General features: G+C 42.0%; 1 protein-coding gene across 5 annotated transcripts in view; it reads left to right on the top strand.

The window, feature by feature from the left end:
- The window catches only part of CDKL1 (cyclin dependent kinase like 1), a 67,267-nt gene that overhangs the window by 25,177 nt on the left and 23,317 nt on the right, over window positions 1-18,773 (top strand). For all 5 annotated transcript variants that reach the window (XM_065548793.2, XM_015453766.4, XM_073997362.1 and 2 more), the window contains one exon: window positions 12,123-12,244. In XM_065548793.2, the coding sequence (XP_065404865.1) occupies window positions 12,123-12,244 (122 nt within the window). The remainder of the gene's footprint in view (window positions 1-12,122; window positions 12,245-18,773) is intronic.

Genomic DNA, 18,773 nt, shown 5'->3' with positions numbered 1-18,773 from the left:
AATGGGAAAAGCATAGTTTCTTCAATAAATGATGTTGGGAAAACTGGATGTCCACATGCAGAACAATGAAAATGGACCATTGTCTCACACCATATACAAAAATCAACCCAATTGATTAAAGACTTAAACTGTAAAACTTCTAGAAGAAAACATAGGGGGAAAATTACACAACATTGGTCTGGGCAGTGATTTTTTTCACCATATACAAAAATCAACCCAATTGATTAAAGACTTAAACTGTAAAACTTCTAGAAGAAAACATAGGGGGAAAATTACACAACATTGGTCTGGGCAGTGATTTTTTTAAATTTGACCCCAAAAGCATAGGCAACAAAAGCAAAAACGGACAATTGGGATTACATGAAACTAAAAAGTTTCTGCACAGTAAAGAAAACAACACTGTGAAGAGACAACCTATGGATTAGGAGAAACTATTTGCAAGCCCTACTCCTGATAAGGGGTTATATGTATCCAAAATATATAATGAACTCGGGCTGGGTGTGGTGGCTCACGCCCGTAATCCTGGCGCTTTGGGAGGCTGAGGCAGGCAGATCACCTGAGGTCAGGAGTTTGAGACTAGCCTGGCCAACATGGCAAAACTCTGTCTCTACTAAAAATAGATAAATTAGCCAGGTGTGGTGGCACACACCTGTAATCCCAAATATTCAGGAGGCTGAGGCACAAGAACTGTTTGAACCCAGCCAGGAGGCAAGGGTTGCAGTGAGCCGAGATCTCTCCACTGCACTCCAGCCTGAGCAACAGAGTGAGATTCCATCTCAAAAAAAAACAAAACAAAACCAAAATACCCAAAACATATAATATACTCAAACAGCTCAAAAACTAGATGTTCCCCTCCCTTGGTCTCCCTCATGTGCTCAGTGGTGCCCAAAGTCCAGAGGGGTCTGAGGCTACAGGGGGCTGGCGTGTCAGCATGTCCCTCAGCATGCTCACACCTGACCGGGTCATGACAGTCCCTGGGCTTGGCCATAACTTTGCTCTGAAATTGGAGCGGGCACCAGGAGTGGAGAGAGGTCAGGGAGTCGGATCAGTCATGGCACTTCTGAGCCTGCAGGGGCAGGGGTGCCTCCCAGACCCCAAGTGTGCAGAGATGCCCAGGTCTGCTGCCATGGCTGGGTGGCTGCAGCTGCGCCTGGGAGGGTGGGGCTCCTGCTCCTCCAACCTGAGGCTCCCATCTGTTCCCAGCTCCTGCCAACTCCAGGGAGCACACAGCCATGGCTGCGTCTTCCCCACTGCAGCCGACATCATGGCAGCAGCTGCTCCAGATGGGCCACTGGTGCCATCACTGTCTCTAAAAGAGGGGGGGAAAATGAGCCTGGGATCTGAGTGGACATTTCTCAAAAGAGGACATACAAATGGCCAACAGAGATATATGGAAAGAGATATATGGAAAAATGCTCAACATTTCTAATCATTAGGGAAATGCAACTGTAAATCACAATGATATATCATCACACACCTGTCAGAATGGCTGTGATAAAAAAGATGTAAGGTAAGTGTTGGTGAGGATGTGGATAAAAGGAAACCTTTAAAGTTGTTGATGGGAATGTAAATTATGGAAAACTGTATGGAGATTCCTCACAAAACTAAAAATAGAATTACCATATGGTCCAGCAATCCCACTTCTGAGTATTTACCCAAAAGATTGAAATTTGAAATGTCTGCACTCCCATGTTCATTGCCACACTGTTAACAATAGTCAAGTCATAAAATTAACCTAAGTGGCCATCAGTGGATGCATATATAAAATGTAGTATATATACACAATAGAGTACTATTCAGCCTTTAAAAAGGAGAAAATTCTGACATTTGTGACAATATGGATGAAATTGGGGAACATTATGCTGTTAAGTGAAGCAAGCCAGGCACAGAAAGATAAATGCGCATGTTCTCACTTATATGTGGAAATCTGAAACAAGTGAACTCATTGATATAGTTTGGATATTTGTCTCCACCTAAATCTCATGTTGAATTATAATCCCCAGTGCTGGGGATGGGGCCCAGTGGAAGGTGTTTAGGTCATGGGAGCAGATCCCTCATTACTTGGTGTTGTCTTTGTGACAGTGAGTTCTTGTGAGATCTGGTCATTTAAATAGGTGTGCCTCACCACCAATTCCCTCTCTCTCCCTTGTTCTTGGTTTTGCCATGTGACATGCCTGCCCCCGTTTCACCTTCTGCCATGATTGTAAGCTTCCTGAGGACTCCCTAGAAGCTAAGCAGATGCCAGCCCCATGCTTCCTGTAAAGCCTGCAGAACCATAAGCTAATTAAACCTCTTTCCCTATAAATTACCCAGTCTCAGGTATTTATAGCAATGTGAGAACAGCCTAATACATTCTTAGAAGCAGAGAGTAGAATGGTGGTTACAGAGGCTGGGGAGGAGGAGAATGGAGAGATGATGGTCGAAGGGTACAAAATCTTAGACAAGAGGAGTAAGCTTCATTTCCAAGATCTGTTGCACAACATGGTGAACATAGTTGTTAATTATGTATTGTACACTTCAAAATTGCTGAGAGAGGCCGAGTGCAGGGGCTCACGCCTATAATCCTAGCACTGTGGGAAGCTGAGGCAGGTGGCTCACCTGAGGTCAGGAGCTTGAGGTCAACCTGGCCAACATAGTGAAAGTCCATCTCTACTAAAAATGCAAAAACTAGTCAGGCGTGGTGACAGGCACCTGTAATCCCAACTTCCTGGGAGGCTGAGGCAGGAAAATCATTTGAACCCAGGAGGCAGAGGTTGGAGTGAGCCAAGGTCATGCCACTGCACTCCAGCCTGGGTGACAGAGCAAGACTCTGTCTCAAAGAAAAAAAAAATTGCTAAAAGACTAGATTTCAAATGTTCTCACCACAAAAAAAAAATGGTAAGTATTTGAAGTGATGGATATATGTTAATTAGCTAGGTTTAATTATTCCACATTATAGTCATAAATCCTAACATTAATTTGAACCCCATAAACATATATAATTAGCCAGGCATGGTGGCTCACGCCTGTAATCCCAGCACTTTGGGAGGCTGGGGTGGGCGGATCACTTGAGGTCAGGAGTTTGAGACTAGCCTGGCCAACATGGTGAAACCCTGTCTCTACAAAAAATACAGAAATTAGTTGGGGGTGGTGGCTGGTGCCTGTAATCCCAGCTACTCAGGAGGCTGAGGCAGGAGAATTCCTTGAACCCAGGAGGCTGAGGTTGCAGTGAGCCGAGATCATGCCACTGCACGCCAGCCTGGGCAACAGAGCAACTATATGTGTGTATGTGTGTGTGTGTGTGTGTGTGTGTATTATATATAATTATAAATTGTATATTTACAATAAGTTTATGATTTACAATAAAGTTTTAAAAGAACAACAAAAAATTAAATATGCCTCTATTGCTTGTACATTTTTCCACTTTTGATAGAAATTGGACATATTAAATATTTCACTTTTAACTCGTTTTATTTCACTTTTAATATTCATCACAATAAATATCACAAATATTTCACTTTTAACTCTAGTATAAGAAAGTCAATAAGGCAAAAGTGATGATAAAGAGCAACTCTCACTTGGCTTCATGATCAGGGAGCAATAGGGAGTGGTGGGGACTGCGGTGAACTAAAGCATACAAGCCTTGTCTAAAGTGAACAGCCGCTCTCAGCCCTAACTCATTAGTGCCACAGAGTCTACAGGCCTAGACCTGCTTATCTCCAGCATTTGCAACAGACTCCTGGTAACTAGGATTTTAAAGGAACATTTCCTGGTTAAGAATAGTGGCCGAGTGCAGTGGCTCACTGAACCTATAGTCTCAGCACTTTGGGAGGCCAAGGTGGGCAGATAACTTGAGGTCAAGAGTTTGGGACCAGCCTGGCCAACATGGTGAAACCCTGTCTCTACTACAAAAATTACCCGGGCATGGTGGTGCACATCTGTAATCCCAGCTGCTTGGGAGGCTGAGGCACGAGCATTGCTTGAGCCCGGGAGGTGGAGGTTGTAGTGAGCCGAGATTGCGCCACTGCACTCCAGCCTGGGTGACAGAGTGAGACTCCATCTAAAAAATAAAAAAATAAAAAAAATGTTGGCAACTAGCACAAAACTCTTCAAAATCTTGTGGGCTAAACAGGCCAAGCAATTAACCTTAGAAGATGGAGGGTCTGAACTTATCAGAACAGATGGGTGTCCAGTGAAGACACAGGGCTGATGATAGAGACAGCTGCCCAAGTAGGATATGTATGTAGCATTCTCAGCTCTGCAGGGAAACCAGGTAGGGCTCTGGCTAAATTCAACCTCAGAAAAATGAAGTCTTTTTTTTTAGTGTCACAGAAAATACTTGACTTGGCAACATAATGTGGAACATCAGTATTTGAAACACAAGAGAGAAGGCTGGGTACAGTGGCTTACACCCACAATCCCAGCACTTTGGGAGGCTAGGGTGAGAGGATCGCTTGAGCCCAGGAGTTTGAGGTCAGCCTGGGCAACATAGTGAGACACTGTCTCAAAAAAAATTAAAAACAAAAAAACAAAAAAACTAGCTTGTTATGATGATGTGCACCTGTAGTCCCAGCTCCTCAGGAGGCTGAGGGAAGAGGATCACTTGATACTGGAGTTTGAGGCTTCAGGGAGCCACGATCACGCCACTGCACTCCAGCCTGGGTAATGGAGAAAGACCCTGTCTCAGAAAATAATAAATAGACTGGGCGCAGTGGCTGACACCTGTAATCCCAGCATTTTGGGAGGACGAGATGGGCAGTTGGCTTGAGCCCAGGATTTTGAGATCAGCCAGGGCAACATAGCAAAACCCTGTCACTACACAAAATTTTAAAAACTAGCTGGGCATGGTTGTACTCATCTGTAGTCCCAGCTACTTGGGAGGCTGAGGCAGGAGGATCCCTTGAGCCTGGGAGTTGGAGGCTGCCATGAGCTGTGATTGCATTCCCACCTGGGTGACAGAGTGAGACCCTGTTTCAAAAAAGTAATAATAATTTAAAAATTTTTAAAAAACACAAAGAGAAAATAAAAGGAAGACTAAAATAAAATAGCAGCAGCAAAAGTGGAAACTTTTGTCCATGAGAAAGTAAATCTGAGTCCGAGAAAGCCCGTGCTTCTAGATAGAGCATAGCTGAAGTGATACTGGCCTGGTAAGGAGCACCAAGAGCTTCAAGATTAGCCCAGCACAGACACCCCGGACCTGAGGCTTTGGCTTCACAGACTTGAACATAGGAAGGAATTGCCATTAAATGAGCCCCAAACATCTTTGTGGTATATGTGGTAATGTAGTCTGTTCTGTCTATTAAGTTTACTTGTATGTACTGTGAACATGTTGGGTAAGCCTGTAAACAGTTTGTCCATTGTGTTGCTTGGTTCTTCTCATCTAATTCCTTTGTATGTCCCTAAAGAACTCCATTCAGCATTGAAGCAGAAATATCCAAACCCTTGTGAATGCAAACATTCACAATGCTGGGGCTATGATGGACACCTCCAGCTATTCGCTGCAGACTGGTTTGAGGATCGGAGGTGTCCCTTTGAGTTCTACCCCTGAGGTCAGTGGGGTCAATAGAGAGAGAGAAGTAAGGAAGTTTGAGATGTTAAGTCCACATAATCTGGCTTCTGGTCTCACCACTGCACTGATACTGTTTCCAATAAGGTCACTCGACCCCAACCCAGGGAAGCCCACCAGGTACCTCTCAGCCCTCTGTATCCATCTGAACTTTCAGCAGCTTCTGTCAACACTGACCACTTCCTCCTCCCATGATGCCCCCATAGAGCCTGCTCTGCTGTCTTCTCTCTTATCTTAAGGGGCCTTCTTCCCTTTCCCCTTTTGTGTTTCCTCCTCATCAACCACATATCTAGGTGGGAGGGTTCTTTGGACGGCTTTCTCATCTCACTCTCGCTCCTCCAGGGCAATCTCCTCCCTCTGCCTATGGCTTCGCTTACACACATGCGGACTCCCTGGCTTTTATCTTCGCTCAGACTCTGGCTGACATAACAACTCCACTTTGGTGTCTCAGATCCCCACCAATTCAATGAGACAAAGCTAGTGACTTCTTTCCCCCAGTCTCACTCCCCCTCTCTGGGATGGCATCACTATCTACCCCAGTGTGTAAACCTTTGTGTCATTTTTGACACTTCCTTCTCCCCTGTCCCTCACCTCCAGCCGATCACCACATCCTGATTATTCTGATAACAAAATACATCTCAAGACAAAGGTTCTCACCAACTCCCCTGCCTCTGCTCTGCTCCAAGTCACCACAATCTCAGCTATCAACAGCCACTGCATCCATTTCGCCTCCTCCAAGCCATTCTATATCCTGCTGCCGTAGGGAGCTTTTAAGAGCCCCATGGTATCATATCATGTCTTGCTGAAATTCCTTCTAGTGGCTTCACGTCACACTAGGATAGAGTGTGAATTGCTTGGCAGGGCCTGCAAGGCCCTGTAGGATCTGCCTTCTGACACTCTGGCTGGCCTTGATTCCACGAGCTTCACCCACCAGCCACACTGTCTTTCAGTTGCTGAAGTGACCCAAGTTCTCTCCTGGCTCAGGGCCAGTCACTGCCTGGAAAGCTGCCATCCGTGCCTTTACCACCACCCCTGCCCTTGGTCTGGTCAGACCTTTACCCTCTAGACTCAGCTCAAGGTCACTTCCTCAGGGCCAGTTTCTCTGAGACAGCCTAATTTCATAGATTATTTATGGCATGTCTTTGCTTAATGCCTGAGTCCTCTGTCTCATTCACCAATGCCTGATGCAGAATAGGTGCTTATATTAGTCAGGGTTCTCTAGAGGGACAGAACTAATAGGATAAATGTATATATGAAGGGGAGCTTATTAGAAGAATTGGCTCACACGATCACAAGATGAAGTCCCACAACGGGCCGTCTGCAAGCTGAGGAGCGGGGAAGCCAGTCCGAGTCCCAAAACCTCAAAAGTAGGGAAGCCATCAGTGTAGCCTTCTGTCTATGGCCAAAGACCGGAGAGCCCATGGCAAACCACTGTATAAGTCCAAGAGTCCAAAAGCTGAAGAACTTGGAGTCTAGTGTTCGAGGGCAGGAAGCATCCAGCACGGTAGAAGGATAAAGGCCAGAGACTCAGCAAGTCAAGTCCTTCCAGCTTCTGCCTGCATTATTCTAGCTGTGCTGGCAGCTGATTAGATGGTGCCCACCCAGATTGAGGGTGGGTCTGTCTCTCCTAGTCCTCTGACTCAAATGTTAATCTCCTTTGGCAACACCCTCACAGACACACCCAGAAACAGTACTTTGCATCCTTCAATCCAATCAAGTTGGCACTCAATGTTAACCATCACAGTGCTCTAGGGATATTTGTTGAATGTATGAACACAGCCAGATGGACGGGTACTGGCTTCATAAGGGTGCTATGCCAGACCTCATATCTGCTGCTCTGGAGTATTTTCAGGTCGCCTGGAATCCTGGCAACCCAGTGGAAGTTAATAATTTATTTAAAAATATTTATAATTTAATATGTATAACCCCTAGTTAGGATTTAGTATTAATGATCATTTTTCTATATTAAAATTATTCTAAAAACAGGTTGAGAGATAAGTTATCAGCTGTTTGCAATTATTTGAAGATAATCTCATGGAGGAAGATGAGAGAGACAAGTTACACCTTCCTGTGTTGCCAGAGGCACTGTAATCCCTCAAAGGAAGCAATTTGGCAATATGTATCACAAGCCTTAAATTGTCTATATGCTCCTTAAAGCTGCCTATAATATGATAAAACTACTTTCTCCTGGCCAAGGGGTAAATATGCACAATCCTTTTGGAAAGCAATTTGACTGTATCTAGTTAGAGCCATAAAGCTATATTTCTGGGGCTCTAGATGGTGTCCAGTTAACTTCAGGTCATTTTCAGTTAATGAGTCATTAACTTAATGGCCACTTCCTCAAAGAGATTTTCCCTGAACCACACCTCACCCTCAAACCAGGTACTCTTTACCTCATTTTTATAACATTTATCATATCTGTAATGACTTCTCCAACATCTGTCTCCTTTCCTAGGTTCTAAGCCCCAGGCGGGTAGGGGCAGTACATGCTTTATTTGTCTTTATGTCCTTAGGGCTAACACAGTGCCATATGCACCTTAAGATCTATAAATAATTGTTGAATAAAATGAATAGAGAAAAATAATTCTAAATAAAAATAAATTTAACCCAAAGGTAACAATATCAATAATTAATGTTTATAGAGAGGTTAATATTTACCTGACCCTGTTGTATATGCCTGTGTGAAATGGGCACTACAGCCCTTGCACTTTCTCTTACAGATGGAAAACTGAGGCCTAGGGAGCTTAACTAACTTGGTCCAAGTGAGGCAACCAGCTAATAAATTGTTTATCAAAACCTTATTTATGATAGCAAAAAATTGGAAAGAACCTACGTGTTATTTGAATATTTAATACATGCAGTTATCAGAAACTCAGTTTTCCTTCCTTTTTTAAATAGACAGATTTATTTCTTTTTTATTTTTTATTTTATTTTATTTTATTTTTTCGAGACAGAGTTTTGCTCTGTTGCCCAGGCTGGAGTACAGTGGCACAATCTGGGCTCACTGCAACCTCTGCCTCCTGGGTTCAAGTGATTCTCATGCCTCAGTCTCCTGAGTAGCTGGGATTACAGGTGTGTGCCGCCACAACCAGCTATTTTTTGTAGTTTTAGTAGAGACAGAGTTTCACCACGTTGCCCAGGCTGGTCTTGAACTTCTAAGCTCAGGCATCCACCTGCCTTGGCCCCCGAAGTGCTGGGATTACAGGTGTGAGTCACCACGCCTGGCTAAGAACTTTGGTTTTCAAAAGATGTATAGTAGCATAGCAAGATGGGTGCAATATAATAGTTACTGGTCCCATTCAGACAAATGGATATGGCTGTGACAGTGTCCTTTACTGGCACAGTGCTACTCCTTGCTTGGGTGCCAAGGTCATAGCTCTTGCAGTGCATACCAGCTGTGTCAGGGTGGGGCAGAGGAAGCTGAACAGAGAAAGTAACATCTGGAGGTAGGGAGTGCTTTAGAGACAGGAAACTGAACACGTCCTGAAATGAGAGGGAGTGTGAGCCTTCTAGGAAGTGAGAGAAATTCAGTGGGTCCAGAAGGAAGTTATAAGCGATGAGGCTGGAGAGGTAAGCAGAGGCCAAATGGAGAGGACCTTTGGGCCTTGTCCTGGGGCAGCAGTGTCCTGCTGTGATCACTGCAGGATTGGACGTGGCAAGTGGGAGGCACCAGCCTTTTCATCCAGAGAAGATCGAGGGATTTGTTTGGGTAGAATTGATGCATTTCTACTTTTGTTAGAAGAGCCGGCTGGAGACATGAGGACTAAATATGGAATGTGGAAAATGGAAAGAGAATTCTAAGATTCAAAGTCTTGGCCTCAATATCACATCCTGTCAAGGGAGCAAATAGTGTGAAAATGAAAGTAAAGCCTAAGGATGATTATTTTTCAGTCTGAAAGAAAACCTCTGCTTTCTGCGAATTCTGTCATAAAGTTAGCATTTAGCCCCTTTTAACCTGGTTGTTTGCTCTCTGTTTGAGACGTCTTAATCAATCCAGTTCAGAGGTTTAAGACAGTAATCAGTTATATTCTACTGTGTTTGCAGAATGTTAGTTCAGGCTAAGGGTTTTTCAGGTATGATAACAAATGTGGCATTTTATAACTTGGAGAGCCCTCAGTTCTAAGATCCAAAGGTGATTAATGGGCTGCTCTGTTTCAATGGTGGTGGTACCCCCTCCAAACTTCATGTTGAAACTTCACCCCCAGTGCAACTGTATTAAGAGGTGTGGCCGTTGGGAGGCAGAGCCCTTATGAATGGGATTAGCACCCCTATAAAGAACTCAAGGTTGAGGAGGGTGCTCTCTTGCCCTTCTGCCTTCTGCCATGTGAGGACACAGCAACAAGGTGCCATTTTGGAAGCAGAGAGCAGCCCTCAGCAGACACCGATGCCAGCACCTGAAACTTGGATTTCCCAGCATGTGGAACTATAAGAAAAAACATTCTGTTCTTTATAAATTACCCGGTCTCAGGTATTTTGTTATAGCAGCACAAATGGACTAAGACATGGGCTTTAGAAATGTCTTGAATGTTTTATACTTGTTCATCACGTGTAATATCTGAAGCAGGAATTTCACATCTTGAAAATACAGAGGGATTTTACAGAGAAAATGAGAAAAAAAAGAACTGTCTTCTTTAGTATCTCCTTGCGGGCTGCTTTTACTGTCACTGCCCACACAAATGTGCTACAGCATGCAGTTCAAGAACTTCCATTTTCCTCCTTATACCTTTTATTACTTATGGAGTGCCTGCTTGTCTGTGATTAATACCTCTGAATACACATTGAATCACCTGGGGAATGTAGGTGAAACAAAACAAAACAAAACATATGCCTGGCTCATTCCTACAACCAAAGAATTGAAAGTAGAGTCTCAAAAACATATTTGTACATTCATGCTCACAGCAGCATTATTCACAATAGCTCAAAGGTGGAAGCAAGCCATGGCCATAGATCAAAAGATGGATGGATAAGCAAAATGTGGTATATTCATACAATGGGATATTATTCATGCTCAACCTTGCTACCACCTGGGTGAGCCTTGAGGACATAACGTTAAGTGAAATAAGCCAATCACACACACACACACACACACATACACACACTACTCTATCATTCCACCTGTAGGAGGTACCTTGTCAAAAATCAGAAAGTGGAGGCTGGGCGTGGTGTCTCATGGCCGGGTGCGATGGCTCAAGTCTGTAATTCCAGCACTTTGGGAAGCTGAGGCAGGTGGGTCACCTGAGGTCAGGAGTTCGAGACCAGCCTGGCCAACATGGCGAAATCCTGTCTCTACTCAAAGTACAAAATTAGCTGGACGTGGTGGTGTGCACCTGTAGTCGCAGCTATTCAGGAAGCTGAGGCAAGAGAATCTCTTGAACCGGGGAGGCGGAGTTTGCAGTGAGCTGAGATCTTGCCACTGCACTCCAGCCTGGGCAATAGAGTGAGACTCCGTCTCAAAAAATATATATAATAAATAAAATTAAATAAATAAATAAATAAATAAAAAGGAAGTGGAATGGTGTTTGGCAGGCACTAGGGGGAGGAAGGAATGGGGAGTTAATGGGGGAAACTTAATGTGATAAAGCAGCACTTGACTGTAAAATTCTTATGGAAAATTATCTGGTGGCACTATCAAAGAATATTTGGAAAAAGAGCAATCCACCAACTGTTAAACTGTACAACAGTAGGTAAAATGGACTGTAATTGTGATCTGATAGTGAATGGGCACTGCAGAAGGGACTCCATGATTGATACGTTTTCCTGTGATTTTTTTGGTCTTTCTTAGTGTAAGTCTCTCATTTTCATCTGCAGAAAAAAAGAGACCAGTGCCTAGTTGTAGTGTTTCTGATAGGATTATGTCCAGAAAGGGCCAGGAAGCTAGGTACAAGATTTATCTCTGCCAAAGCTCACATTCACTCCTGGGTTTTTTTTTTCCCCCCCTAGACACACATTTTCAGGCACATCTAATTGGAGAGTAAATAATGATGGAATGCCTGTTATGTACAGGGCCTGGCGCTGGAAGTACACCACCACAATTTTGATAAACAGAAGAACGTAGACCCTGATGCCGTCGTTCGTATATTCTATTGAATTTATCTATCGTAGCTATTGATACCAGAGGACATTAAACAATTAACTGAACAATAATTACTAAGGATTACATATTATTTATTAATTACTTAGTAATTCTGAAAGAGTCATACTTCAGGGGGGCTTTTAGACATACAAGGCACTGAACTAGTTTGAGGAGATTAATGGAGACCCTAGGAAGGGACATTTGATCTGAACCTTGAAAGCTGAGTTTGTATTACCATCTCCCATCTGTCTTCATTCTTTTTTATTTTCTAGCCTTCTTATACCTCTCTTTGCCCTCACCAACCACCTGGGTTATAATCATCTTTCACTTACAAGCTACTGAGATATAGCTTGTGAAGAGTGGTAAGATGATACTGTTGACAGCCTCCTTCAATCCAAGAATGAAACTCTTAAAGGACAAACAACTTACTTTTTATTGGATCAAGATTAGAGAAAGCTGTCTTTCACAAGTCAAATTTAGTACCTTGTTTTTTTGTGTTTTCAGCAACTCAAGCATCCCAACCTTGTCAACCTCCTGGAAGTCTTCAGGAGGAAACGGAGGCTTCACCTGGTGTTTGAATATTGTGACCACACAGTTCTCCATGAGTTGGACAGATACCAAAGAGGGTGAGTGATCCATCCCCTACAAACAAAACAGAGACACACTGGGATTTGTCAGTGAAAAGTGGCAATGATTCTTTTTAAGACTAGGTAAGGCCAGGGGCGGTGGCTCATGCCTGTAATCCCAGCACTTTGGGAGGCTGAGATCGGTGGATCATCTGAGGTCAGAAGCTCAAGACCAGCCTGGCCAACATAGTGAAACCCCATCTCTACTAAAAACACAAAAATTAGCTGGGTGTGGTGGTGGGTGCCTGTAATCTCAGCTAGTCGGGAGGCTGAGGCATGAGAATCGCTTGAACCCGGGAGGCAGAGGTTTCAGTGAGCCAAGATTGCGCCATTGCACTCTAGCCTGGGCGACAGAGCGAGACTCCATCAAAAAAAAAAAAAAAAAAAAAAAAAAAGACTAGGTAAAAACAGCCAGTGTTTGGACAATATACTCTGCTGCTGAAGTGGACAGCAGAAAAATTACCAAAAATGTTAACAAAAGAGATAATAAATAGTCATTTTAATGAAGAAACCAGCAGAAGCATCATTAGATTGAACTTGATTTCTTCGGTACTTTATCTCTGCATAGAAGTGATCTCAGTCTCTAAGAAAAGGAAGGATATTAGTTAGTCTGTGCCTGACCAGGGAGGTAGAAGGGCTTGGAGATTGAAAGGAAGATTCCAAAAGCAATGGCTACTAGGAAGTTTGAGACTAAAACAAACATAGTATTTCATCAGAAACAATCTGGGTGTCTAGTCTGCTGTATTACTCAGGATTTCTTTGGTTTCAAGTGACAAAAACCCAACTGAAGCAAGCATAGGTGAAAAGCAATTGTGTTGTGACTGTAACTGGGAAGGGTGGGAGTGACTCTGGGGGCTCAGCTGATCTTACCACACATCTCTCTCTAGCATATGCAACATCTTTGCATGCATTGGAAGAATACTTGGCCAACAGACAGAGGCTTTGTCCGAGAAAAAGAAAAAAGGAGGAGGGGGTCCCTTCCTGCAGTTGAGGGCAGCCTCTTGCAGGGTGAGAAGACTGGATTCCAGCTCCCACCCACTCCTCAGCTGAGTGTTTTCAGGCAGGGCAGCATAGGTAGTGCCTGTTCTTTCTCTCACTCTCCCCCAGCCCTAATTCTTTTTCATTGTGCCTTGCAAATAAGCTTCCCTTATGTGATGGATTTGGGAGGGCATGTGGGTGGCATGGGATGGAAGGAGTTTGGAAGGGAAAAGTACAAAATGGCCACAGGCTTACATCAATCAATATAGCTGTTCTAGAAGAAAGGAAGTTCTAGAAGAAGGTAGCATCTGCACATTAAGTCCAGTGGAACTCCGATTGGCTAAGCTCAGGTGACGCAACTGTCCGTGGGGCCAGTTACTGTGGCTAGAGGAAGAGGACGGAATGATTAGCAGGTCCTGGGAGATACTATTCAAAGAGGGTTTCATGGTGAAGGTGGCCTTGGAGTTGAAAGGGGAGGAGACTTTAGACAAGGTAACCAGGGATGAAAAATATCCCATCCTTTCCTTTTTTGGCTGTGTTCCTGGGAGCCCAACTTTGGCTGGGGACAATATGAAGAGTGGATTATAGATTAGAGCCACAGAATGGTGTCCCATCCCATGGAATGTGAATGGCTCCCATTCACACTTCAGTGGCTGGAGGCTGAGGCTTCTCCAACAACTCTTTCAAGTCTTTGCCAGGGGCTTGCTCTGCCACGTGGTGATGGTTATATATGATCTGCCATGACCTTCAGGCAAACAGAATGGAAGTGGCTTGTGGTTTGATAGTGACCATAGCACAGACTTTTCATGTTTCAGAATGTTAATTTACATAGCCAGAGAGAGCTAAGAGGACAGACACCTCCCTTCAGAAAGTCATCGATACAGAGAAATTATGTTTTCAAAGGAGAAAACATTTCGTATGTTGATATTTGATCTTTTGACGGCTTGCAAGTGACACTTCAATTAAACTTATTAATATAAGTTACTCATGGCTATGTGGTAGCAGAGGGATGTTCCAGGGAATTTGATTAATCATGTCGAATGACTTGGGAACACTGATTTGTGGGAGTCAAAAGCAATGGAAGTCAGCTCTTTTTTTTGGCATATAGTTTGAGCAGAATAAAAAGGGTGATTACAGTTTGAAAGCAGATTTTTAAAAACTCCACTGGCTAAAAGATGTTATATATGTTCCAGGAAACAGAAAATGCTTTAATATGGGAGTGGGAGAAAACAGAAAGACCTATAGGTAAATGTGTGGTTAATTAGAAGCAACCTCATTTCCAAATGGTAAAATGCTATGGTTTGCCAAATATAAGATTTACTTAAGGAAATCTTAAGGAAATCAAATATAAGATTTCCTTAAGGAAATCAGCCCCCGACAGGCCTCAGTGTGCATTGTTCCCCTCCAAGTGTCCATATGTTCTCATTGTTCAGCTCCCACTTATAAGTGAGAACATGTGGTGTTTGGTTTTCTGTTCCTGTATTAGTTTGCTGAGGATAACAGCTTCCAGCTCCATCCATGTCCCTGCAAAGGACATGATCTCATTCCTTTTTCTGGCTGCACAGTATTCCATGGTATGTATGTACCACATTTTCTTTATCCAGTCTACCATCATATGAAAACTTTTTAATTTAGAGACATCATACTATAAAATAAAATTTTGTAAGCACATTCACAGTAAAGGTGAGTTAGCATTATCTGTGTGACCTTGGGCAAATTGCTTACAGGTGTCTTCACCTGTAAAAATGAGAGTTTAGGACTAGGGAAAGTTTAAGGGGACTTCTAGATGTATAATGCTATGAATTGGTGATCAAGTACCCTAGGGGTCAGAAGACTTCGGTTATCTTTCAGTTTCATATTTGATCTATTAGACAATATCAACAAAGGATAAGCTACTGATGCTGGTGTTGCCAGGTTGGGTTACCAGCCTGCTTGGTGCCAGGTGGGGTCCCCTTAGGTTAGTATACTCACCCTCAGAATGCCCTGTGATCACTTCTTATATTTCTAAGTACAGATTTCTAAAATACAAAGTTGAGCATGCCACCCTCTACATAGAATCCTTTAATAGCTCCCCAAAGCTTACTGGTATGGGGAAATGCCCCCAGCATGAGATACAAGATCTTACTCTACCACCCCACTCCCCACCAGTTTGCCCATAATACATGGCCCGTCCTACCAAATTGCTTGCATTCTAGGGTTCAGGACATGCTGTTTGCTTAGCAAGCATGGGTTTCCCTACTTCCTCTACTCTGCCTGGAAAACTCCTGCTGTCCTTACAGCTCACATATGACTCTCTTATGATGCCTGCCAGCACACTGGCCGCTATAACATCTTCTGGGATTATTTATTTACATATCCCATTTGCCCAGTAAACTATACAATCCTCAAGGGCAAGAGCTGGGCCTTCCTCACCTGTGTATTCTCAGTGTCTTCTAGCTGCATATTTGGCACTTGGTACACTCAGTACTTGTAGAATGACTGAATTAGCAAACCAATAAATTGATAGTTACAAAATGATTTTGAAGAAGAATAATCATAACAAGGTTTGGATTTTCATTTTAAAAATTACTTTGATTTAAAATTTCTAAAGCCTAATATTGTCAAAAAAGATTATAAAGTATACTGCTGGAGCAACCTGTCCAGAAGGCAATTTGGCAATCAATGTATGGTATTAAAAGTCTTAGAGGCATTATCTTAAACCCAGCAAGTCTACTTTGAATGATTTACCATAAGAAAATATTTGAATATATGTGCAAAAACTTAGTTACAAAAGTATTTATTGTTATGGGATATTTTTAAGTATTGTTTATAAAGAAAAAATTGCCATCAACTGAAATATTTAACAATAGAGAATTAGTTAAGTAAATTATGATAAAGTTTTATGATAGAATACAGTGGACCCATTAAGAATAATGCTTATATTAATAGATAAAACATATATTGACATAGGAAAAAGTTCATGAGTGCTTGTCAAATGAAAAAAATTATACTGTAATAAAAATACATATCATTTCATTTTCATAGAATTTATATGTAGATGGGAAAAAAGTAATAAATCTGAACATTACTAGTGATTAGTTATGATTGTTATTGATATTTTTCATTTTATTTGTGCTTTTATATTTTTCATGTTTAATTTATTACTATAGTAATGTTTTAATGTTTAGTTATTAAAAATAATTCTTGCCAAATCAGACTCAAAGACTTCTCATTTGAACCTGAAATGGACACTAATTCATCTTCTTATTAACATGCTTGTAACTTCTGGTACTCCCTTGGAAAGCTTTTGGAGAAGATCCAACTTCATGTTGCTACTAACACAAGCAAGTTTACACCACAAGATATGTATCCTGTTACAGTAACATGAATACATGTCAATTATAATTCCCAGTGCTTAGGTTTATGTTTTTATAATTGTCCCCAATCACAACCATTTCTTGTCGTATATAGAACTTAAAAAGCTTTGAATCTATTATTCTATAAATGATTGATCTCCCTGTGTCAAAGTTTTACAAATAACTGGTTTGGATGTTTTCTCCTTATTTTTCTGCCTACCTGTATGTTCAGCCAGACATTAGACTTCATTGATTCTTTCCTGCACAGATTTAATTACCACCAGTTCCTCCTCTGAATAACATAGTTTGTTCAAGGAACATCTCCTGGGTAATGTACATTACCGCAAGTTTTCAGTTTCTGACAGTGAAATTCCAGAAATGTTATCTTTTATAGATTAAAAATGATACGTTGTTTGTTGCAAATTTTTAAAGCAACACAGACATTGAAATGAAGGGCTGGGAGCGGTGGCTCACACCTGTAATCCCAGCACTTTGGGAGGCCAAGGTAGGCGGATTACTTAAGGTCAGGAGTTCAAGACCAGCCTGGTCAACATGGTGAAACCCCGTCTCTACTAAAAATACAAAAATTAGCTCGGCGTTGTGGTGGGCACCTGCAATCCTAGCTACTCGGGAGGCTGAGGCAGGAGAACTGCTTGCATCTGGGAGGCGGAGGTGGCAGTAAACTGAGATAGCACCACTGCATTCCAGCCTGGGTGACAAGAGCCAAACTCCATCTCAAACAAACAAACAAAAAATTGAAATGAATAAAATCAATAGCTTTACATACTGTTCTGCATTTATTTTGTTTTTTATTTAGTTAAATAAATTAGTTAATTTTAGAAACGGGGTCTTGTTGCTATGCTGCTCAGGCTAAACCTTAACTCCCGGCTCAAGAGATCCTCCTGTTCCAGCCTCCTGAGTAGCTGGGACTACAGGTGTCTGCCACCACATCAGGCTGCATTTTTAAAAAATGTACTCTGAAGCTTTCTCCCTATCTGTACATATCTACCTTTATATTTTAAAAATGGCTGTATAGAATTCCATTGTATGAATATACCATGATTTCTTAGTTCAATCTCCTGTTGATAAATACTTAGATTGTTTCCAGTTATTTTCTATTACTAACCATGCTACAGTGAACAACCATTTTCGTAAATATTTTTTTAGGATAAATTCCTAGTAATATATTCTTTTTTTACAAGAGTTTGGCCAGACCCCCAGCCCTTCCCATTTTTGTGATAGCCTTGTGTAGAAATGAAGTCTTGATGAATGCCAACTGTTTGATGATCTGTGTCACAAATATTAGACAAGCAGCAGTGGAAAGAATGACTTCTGTAATTGAGAATGCTAGACAGAGATATATGTTATTTCTTCATCCTCTCGGAAGAATTTCACATTTCTGAAGAATTTTTAAAAATCAGTTTGATGTCTTCCTTTCATATAGACATTTCTCTCTGTCCAATTTTGTTATTAGGACATTAGGGTCACAATACAGCCTCCCCTAAAAACTTGGAGAGACAGAGATTGCTCTCTGAAAGTTATTTTGTGAAACGAACACATAATGCATCAGGGCAGAGATATGTAAAGCAACCTTAAAGAGACAGAATGACTGCTAGGCTTGTTAGATTTGACTGACTCTATGTTTTATCTAATGATAAATTCTTCCTGATGTGCAGATGGATGCAGTTAAGTGCTCTCAGTTTAACAGCAATAACCTGTCAAATTGCCAACTTTCCCTCATCCAAATTCTTTGCTCATCATTCTGATTATAACTTGACTTTATGAAATTGTCTACAAAGAAAGCATAAGCTAGTACTCAGAATTTGGGTACGGGTGAATATGATGGCACTCAAGTTTTATATGTCAGGCTAGTTAATTTGTTTAATGTTCACTTGCCCCTTTGAAATGGATACTGTCTTGGTGTGCTGACAAAATTGAGTGTCTGTGTCTGCAAGCCTGAAGACGGTGAAGGCAGCCAAGCTTTTCCAAACGAAGCACCACATTCTCTGTGTTCTGTGATGAGATGGCTGTTTTTCCCCTCAATTCTATTCTTCGCTTAATATTCTTTTCTATGTATTTTCTATATATGTTGCATTATAATCTTTAGCTCTATTGTCAATGACTATAAAATATTACATTAAGTTTGTTATGTCTCACCATTCCTCTCTGGTTGGATACTGAGGTCATTTTCAGTGTTTGGTTTGATAATGATTCTG

The sequence above is a fragment of the Macaca fascicularis genome, chromosome 7 (genome assembly GCF_037993035.2).
Source record: "Macaca fascicularis isolate 582-1 chromosome 7, T2T-MFA8v1.1".
NCBI lineage: Eukaryota > Metazoa > Chordata > Mammalia > Primates > Cercopithecidae > Macaca > Macaca fascicularis.
The sequence above is the reverse complement of the archived record's forward strand: the minus strand, read 5'-3'. Positions and strand labels throughout refer to the sequence as shown.